The sequence below is a fragment of the Otolemur garnettii genome, unplaced genomic scaffold, assembly GCF_000181295.1.
Source record: "Otolemur garnettii isolate 467f Iridium unplaced genomic scaffold, OtoGar3 scaffold00116, whole genome shotgun sequence".
In the NCBI taxonomy this organism is placed as follows: Eukaryota; Metazoa; Chordata; class Mammalia; order Primates; family Galagidae; genus Otolemur; species Otolemur garnettii.
Window position 1 is genome coordinate 3,383,857 of NW_003852511.1, and position 8,098 is coordinate 3,391,954.

At 49.1% G+C, this 8,098-nt stretch overlaps 1 protein-coding gene across 1 annotated transcript in view; it reads left to right on the forward strand.

Moving 5' to 3' along the window:
- Positions 1 to 4,154, forward strand: part of SLC35F3 (solute carrier family 35 member F3) — a 129,180-nt gene extending 125,026 nt beyond the window's left edge. Inside the window, exons 6-7 of the mRNA XM_003797432.3 lie at positions 1,051 to 1,140; positions 3,869 to 4,154. Coding sequence (XP_003797480.1) covers positions 1,051 to 1,140; positions 3,869 to 4,104 — 326 coding nt within the window. The 3' untranslated portion in view covers positions 4,105 to 4,154. The remainder of the gene's footprint in view (positions 1 to 1,050; positions 1,141 to 3,868) is intronic.
- The last annotated feature ends 3,944 nt before the right edge of the window (positions 4,155 to 8,098 follow it).

Sequence of the window (8,098 nt, forward strand, 5' to 3'; positions counted from 1 at the left end):
TGTGCGGATCTCTCGGTCAGGTCCAGTGAGGCTGGCACAGTAACGCGTGTGGGGATCTCTCAGTCGGGTCCAGTGAGGTCGGTACAGTAACGCATGTGGATCTCCCGGTCGGGTCCAGTGGGGCCGGTTCAGTGAGGCTGGTACAGTAATGCGTGTGGATCTCTCAGTCCAGTGAGGCCAGCACAGTGACACGTGTGGATCTCTCGGTCGGGTCCAGTGAGGCCGGTACAGTAACACATATGGATCTCTCAGTCCAGTGAGGCCGGTACAGTGACGTGTGCGGATCTCTTGGTCAGGTCCAGTGAGGCCGGCACAGTAACGCGTGCGGGTCTCTCGGTCAGGTCCAGTGACGCTGGCACAGTAATGCGTGCGGGTCTCTCGGTCGGGTCCAGTGAGGCTGGTACAGTGACGCGTGCGGGTCTCTCGGTCCAGTCCAGTGAGGCCGGTACAGTGACGTGTGCGGATCTCTCCGTCAGGTCCAGTGAGGCCGCCACAGTAACGCGTGCGGGTCTCTCGGTCGGGCTCAATGAGGCTGGTACAGTAACTCGTGTGGATCTCTTGGTCAAGTTCAGTGAGTGCCGTCAGTTTTCATTATTATTAACTTCGTGATGGTCATCATCTCCACTCCTCAGTGTAAATCTAGTATTACTTACTAGAAAAGGAGAAAAGCAACCAAGGGGGTGCCTCGCCCAGTTTCCCTCTACAAGCCCAGATCCTGGAGCTCCTGTTCACACCCTTATCCCGGAAGCCCCACTGGCAGCAAAATGAAGCAAAGCATTCCTAGTCCCTTCTCACTGCTGCCTTTTCCAAATTTCTTTTCTCTTCTTCAAAACTTAGGGAATGGAGGGCCTGAGCAGTCAAGTTGTATGTCCCTAATCCCAAGCCCTGGAGCCCCCAGAGGAACCTCCAGTTCACCTATTCAGAAGGAAGGGTCACTGTAGTTGCTGTGAGTCCAGCCTCATCAGAGAAACTCCGGTCAGACAGGCCAGGCAGGAGGCAAGGCCCAGGGTGCTCACGAGTAACTCCTGCCTCTTGCATTCTTTCTTTCAGCATTCAATATTGTATTAAATTTTGGAATCGCCGTTACTTATCCCACTCTGATGTCTCTTGGAATCGTCCTCAGTGTACCTGTGAATGCAGGTAAACCTACACGGCTTTCTGTATCTGCTCCTAAACACACTCGCATGTACACTCACACGAGCACACTTGCACACACTACACACATTTGTTCACACAACCACATATACATACACACGTTCTCACACACGCATACACAGTGCACACATACATACTTGTGCACACACAACATGCACTCACACTCACATGCACACATGTACACACACACTTGCACACACATACACTCATACATTCTCATATATACATATATACACTCATACAGGTATGTATACACATTTGCACACATGCACACACTCTCACAGATACACACACATGCATATACATACTCATACACTTGCACACACACTCAAACATATACACTCCCATATGTTCTGAGCCTGGTATAGAATGCATGTTAAACCTTTTGCAAAGAAAAAAGGGCATTTACATAAAATGCTGATGTTGGTTATACGTAGTATCCACACTATTTTCTCCATAACGGATTGATTTTCACACACCACATCAAGACACAGAACATCTAAAGCCATTTCTGTTCTAACTGGTGTGGGGAGCAGAGATGAATGTCATTAGTATTATCAGTAAATGTAGAAAATTAAATAGCAGGAAAAAATTACTACCTGCAAGTAACTTTCGGGGGGAGAGATTTGCTCAGGCTGTGATGTGGAACAGGTGACATCATCTTCCTCCACTCCTGGGAAAGCAAGAGAGAGAACCTCTCAGACCTTACTCCACGCTCCGCTGGGGATTTACTGCCACTGCGTCTTGCAGACAGCTCTCTCAAAAACTTGTCATCACCTGTCCCTCCCTGCCTTCCTTACACGGGTATAAATTTTGGCCTTATTCCCAGAATTCCCTGGCCTCTTTCCCAGAATTCCCTGGCCTCACCCCCAACCTCCCTGTGCATCTTTTTCTCAGCCAGAAGAAGGCTATGAACAGTGCCCCCTCCCCAAGGCCCCGGCACAGCGTCCCCCAGAGCCATCTCCTGAATGTTCCCTCTCCCAGGCCATGAGAGGCTCTGCCTCCCTGGAAAGCCATGTCCTTCTCTTATGGTGTTAAACACGCCCTGAAACACAAGCGAAGCAACTTTCAGTCTCCTGAGCCTTCTCCTGTGAATTGGCTTCTTCCTCTCCTGTCCCACATGTGCTTTCTATGCCCAGCATGGCACTAGCACCTCTGCCATCAGGATCCTGGCAGCAATGTGACAGGTGCCAGGAGACTAGAGTCTGACCCAACACCACCATGGCCCCCTGGAGGTCTGGAGTCCCAAGTCATCAGCTCTGTTCTCAGCACTCCTGGTTGATGTGAGAATTAAATGAAATACTCTATGGACGGCACTTTAAGATGCAAAAAGAACCTAAGCTCCTGCATAGCTGGTAAAAAGTGGTCCAGACACACTGTGGGCTTCTGAAATATGACTTATCAACATACTCCCCCTACATTCCTTGTAACTTTAATTTATAGTCACAGGGTGTTTCTCTCCAAGACATATTCCAGCCAAGTCTTATATAGAGACCTATTGTGAGCATAGAATATAGCCAGGTGTTCGATAATTTATTACTACCACAACGTAAGAGCTTCGATATGTTGAAGGAAGGAATCACATTCAGCTCCTGAGTGCAGGAGAGAAGCAGAGGAGATGCTACTTGTCGGACTGGTCAGGGAGGAGCCATCACTCAGCTTTTAGAACATTCCCTAATATCTGTTCGTGGGACAGGCTGGCTGAGTGTCTCCCTCTGTTGAAGTAACGGAATGGTTTGCCAATATTAAAAATTAAAACGCGGGCTGGGCACAGTGGTTCACATCTGTAATCCTAGCACTCTGGCGTGTGGATTGCCTGGGCTCACAGGTTCGAGACCAGCCCGAGTAAGAGCAAGACCCCTGTCTCTACTAAAAATAGAAAACCTGAGGCAAGAGGATCGCTTGAGCCCATGAGTTGGAGGCTGCTGTGAGCTATGACGCCATGGCGCTCTACCCAGGTGACAGCTTGAGACTATCGCAAAAAAAAAAAAAAAAAATTAAAATACAGTTGACCTTTGAAGAACTACAAAGGAAGTTAAAGGCTACAACCACTCACACAATTGAAAATCTGCATATAACTTGGGTAAACTCAACTACTGATAGCCTGCTGTTGACCAGGAGCCTTATGGATAAGATAAAGTCTATTAACACATATTTTGTACGGTTATATATCACATTCTGTATTCTTACAAGAAAGTAAACTGGAGAAGAGCATGTGTTTTTAAGAAAATCATTAAAAAGAGGGAATCCATTGACCATTCATTAATAGAAGTAGATCAGCATTAAGGCCTTCCTCCTCATAATCAGCATTTTGAGGAGGCAGACAGGGTTACCTGGTCTGTTGTCTTAGAGGTGACAGAGGCCAAAAAAAGTCCACTTCCAAACAAAATGCAAATCCATGTTGCTCAAGGGTCCGGGTGTGTGTGTATGTGTGTGTGTGTGTAGACCTGTACACTGCCTCTCACCCAAGTCTGTGTTTGAACTTCAGTGCCAGCTCAGTTTGGGGACGTGAAATGCAAGGGCAAACACCAGAGAGTTTATAAAGTGAAGAATGATTCACTCACCACAGGCAGCCACAGCTGGAACCAAACCAAGCTGATGAGGACTCTGTGGTTCAGGGAAGACCCCACCCCTCCAGGCAGATGGGGATGCCCCAGGCCCGGTCCTGTGCCCCCCCACCCAGGTGAGTAACCCACTGCTCTGCCTCCCACAGTGGTCGACCACTACACCAGTCAGATAGTCTTCAACGGGGTCCGGATCATTGCCATCATCATCATCGGCCTAGGGTTTCTGCTCCTGCTCCTCCCAGAAGAGTGGGACGTCTGGTTGATCAAGCTGCTCACCCGCCTCAAAGTGAGGAAGAAGGAGGAGCCTGCGGAGGGCGGCGCAGACCTGGGCTCAGGACCTCAGAGCAAGAGCCGGAGAGCCCGCCCCTCCTTTGCGCGCTAACGGCGCTCTGGAACTCGGTGGTGACACCCTCGCTCTAGGTGGTGACACCCTCGCCCTCAGTGGTGACACCCTCACAGTGTGACTGGGAGGTGTGTTCCTGACAGAGGAGCCCCCGCTGGGTAAGGTGTACATACCTGTACAGTCCTGGTCATCCGCGGTAAGTTCTATGGTATTATTGGCATGTCCACCTTGCTTGCCCTTTCCACATCAGACCTTCCACTTAACGGTACCGATTGGAGATGAAAGAGCCTCTCAGCGCTTAATCAATGAATGTAAAGTGGGTTCAAACGACCCTTTGCAGAGATTGTTTTGGAGGACTGACGTTCTTGACAAGCCAGGGCAAATGTTTTGAATCTTAGCAGCCGAACATGACATCGCACACTGTGATTATTTTTCAGCGATGGTAGGTCATATTTTGTTTTATACCAGAGCTGTACTCTTAATTTTAAGGAATTTCAATGAACCAAATGATAACTGTCCATGAATTGGGGTGGAGGGAGGGAGGGATGGCTGGGATGCGAAGAGGTGAGACAGAAATGACAATGGACATTGAAAACCATCAGAGGACAGTCTTGTGCCAGGAAGCAGGAAGGGACGGCGAAGCCCAAGCCCAGGCTGGCCTGCTCTCGCGTGTCTGCGTAAGATCATGCAAGAGAAATTTCAGTGCCTTCTACAGAATTTTCATCTTACCTTTGTGAAGCCAGGTGACGTGATAAGTCACTGGCGCCGTCTTCTAATCTAGATGTAAAAACTTTAGAAACAAATAAAACTATATATATGTGTGTGTGTGTGTGTGCAAACACGACGAAGCTGATGACCAGTGTCTGTGGAACGCGGTCCGTGGTCACAGTACGGTTTAAGGTAGACGGTGCAGCAGGGGATGGCTGGTTGCTTTTACTTCCCAACCAAGACTGAAAAACTATTTACTGAATCTGTAAACCTTTTTATGAGACTTTTAAGCACCAGGCTGTTTACTTACACACTCTAGGTCTGCCAGAAAATTCTATCTGTGATAGATCTGTAAAGAGGGACGGGGGTTAGAGTTTACTATTTTTGAAGTTTACATTGTTACATATGAAATGGAAACCTTATTTTGAAACGTTGTCATAACCCAATGGTGCATTCTGTAACCATGGAGTCTTCTGTTTCCTGTGGGAAAGGGGCATTCATGACCTGAACTTTTTAGCAAATTACTATTCTGTTTCCATTACCTGTTTGGCCAAACAGATTAATAAAATATTTGAAGAAGAAGCATTCCGTGTCGTCTCGGTGACAGGTTTGTCACTTTCCCGCTGCACCGGGTCCTGATGCAGCCTCCCCGCACCTTCCAGGCAGGAAGCCAGCCACTACCCCAGGGAAGGAAGCTCTTGTTAGGACGCCTCCAGGCAGCTCTTTTCATTCACCTTCTTCCTCCCCCTTCCTCTCACCTCTCCCTCGAGGCACCTGCCCCTTCTCAGCTCTGCCTGTGACTTTCCTCTCCCTTTTATTTTCAGGCGGTTCCTCCGCTCAGCTTACACCTGTCTCTTAGAGCTGCCCAAGTGGTAGTCCTGGTTTCTCAATCCACGAAGTCTTCTGGTTTGATCCCTACAGCTGCCTGTATAGCCTGCCTTGGGTGCCCTAACCTTACTCAGGTTTTACAGAGATCTACTAAGAAGGGGTGTGAGCGGAGAGGAAATGAGAGTCTCCTTGGACACCTCGTGATATCACCCACACCTACCTTCAACACTCCACGTACCATTTGCTACATGGCCTCTAAACCTGGCTAATCTAGTTGTCCAAAGCAGAGAGGTCCTCTGCCCAACGTGTCCAGGTGTGTGCTTAGAGGGGCCAGCCAGGCAGCAGGATCCTGAAGTTGTCACCTCCACCACCCTGTTGAGGTCCAAACCCCAGGTCATCAGGCGTTAGATTTTCATAAAGAGCCACAGCCCAGATCCCTCACATGTGCAGTACAGTAGGGGTCCTGGTCCTGTGGGAATCTAAGCCACTCTGACGTGACAGGACGCAGAGCGTGGTGACTCTATGGGGAGTGGCAGTCAATACAGATGAAGCTTTGCTCACCGGCCACCACTCACCTCCTGCTTTGTGGCCCATTTCTTAACCGGCACAGCCCAGTACCAGTGCACACCAGGGGGTGGGAATCACAGCTTTAAAGAGTAAAAGTAAAGCCAAGACGGGTACAAAGAGGGGACTGGGACTTCTGTCTGCAGATGATAAAGGAGACAAAACATTCCAGGCAGCCTCCTTACCTCTCCTTCCTTTCAGAATGTGATCATTTGGGACCAGAGGGAAGGAAGTGACCAGCCAGCCACCTTGCCATACAACAGCCAGAGCCGTCTCTCAGAACCCACACTTGCTGGAGTCCCTGAGCCCCTGCCCTCCTTGTGCCTTCAAGGGTAAACAGCAGGAGGCAAGAGGAAGTCGTGGTCGGAGACACACCACCCTGTGGAACAGATGTGTTTCCAAATCTATCCAAGGTTGCATAACAAGAAAATCTTTATCTTCAATTTTGAAAACAAATGGATTGTCCTAAAATTAGAATGTGGTGGCAGCTGCACAGTTCTGTGACTATGCCAGAACTCAATAAAACATATACTTTATAACAAGTGAGCTTTATGGCATGTGAATTATACCTCAATAAAGTACTTAATAAATGGTTGCTTCACAAAATGATTTCCATTTTGCCTACCCAAATCTTGCAAGCAGAGAGGTATTTGTTGGGTTGTTTGCTCTTGGCAGCCCTGCATCTGACCTCTGTTTCACATGGCGACTTGGCTTTGCTGTAGGAGCAGAAGGCAACAGACGCTCCATTTTGGACCCACCTAGAACACAGGCAAGGCCAGGATGGTGTGAACGGGACTTGGCCTGAAGCAAGATGCTGGACTCCAGAGAACAGCCTGGGAAGGTGGTCCTGACAGGTAGGTCCTGTGGTCCCTGTGTGACCCCGGCCTCTTCTTATCATAAAGGTCCATGGTTCTCACTCATTTCCACACAGATCCTCTGGCTCACAATTTCCCAAAGAGACTTCTAATACATAATGCTCTTTTATTTGAGACAGCAAGGCACCATTTCTATTGGTTGAGTCCCAAAAGCTCTGAACAATATACGGGAGAAAGCTGGGATGGTCAAAAAAGTCGGACTCCTGCTTACTGGGGAGTTTGTTTGTTTTAACTTTCTGATGTTCACACTTCTTGCAGCTGAGCTAAGTATGGTCTAGCAGGACTCCTAGGTCAAACTGCTTTAAAGAATGGATAAGAATGACTTACAAGAAATACATCCATGACACATGTATAATGCAGACCTTTTGCTCAAATTTTTGAGGGAAAATAAGGATGTGCGTTATACATGGGTAGTAGGGGTCAGGAGCAGGGGAGTCCAGCGGGCCTGCTAGGGCTGCCCACCCTCCCTCCTGGGCCCACCAGGCTCATGGGGTTCCATTCTGGGAAGATCCAGGATCCAGCAGGACCAGGCCAGAGCAGCCTATGCCAAGGGCCATGATCAGGGAAAGGGGCAGTGTTAGAGCTAGTGAGGCCCAAGGTCCAGCCCCACAGAGAGGCCTGGGGGCCCACACAGCCCCCCGGGACCCACATGGCTGTCTGTAGGCCAAGTGGCCTCAGAAGCTCCTGTGCCACCAGCCAGGTGTGTGACCATCTTGGCTGCAGCCCACAGTGTGGAACAGAGGGAAGTGCTCCCGGGAGAGAGGAAGGGGCACCCTTCCCAGAGCAGTGCTGGGAGGGCTGTGCCAGGGAACATCAGCACTCCCCAGATGTGTCTCTCCTGGGGGAGAGCCAGCCAGTTTCTCAAGGAACATTTTCCTGAAAGTTTGGGCCAAAACGTGGGAGAGCGTAATACATGGCAAAATAGGGTAAAAGCTCTTCTGACTGCTTAATATTTCAGTTTTTTCTTTCTTTTTTGAGAGACATCTCACTCTGTCGCCCTCTGATGCTACGACATCATAGCTCACAGCAACCTCAAACTCTTGGGCTTGAGCAATCCT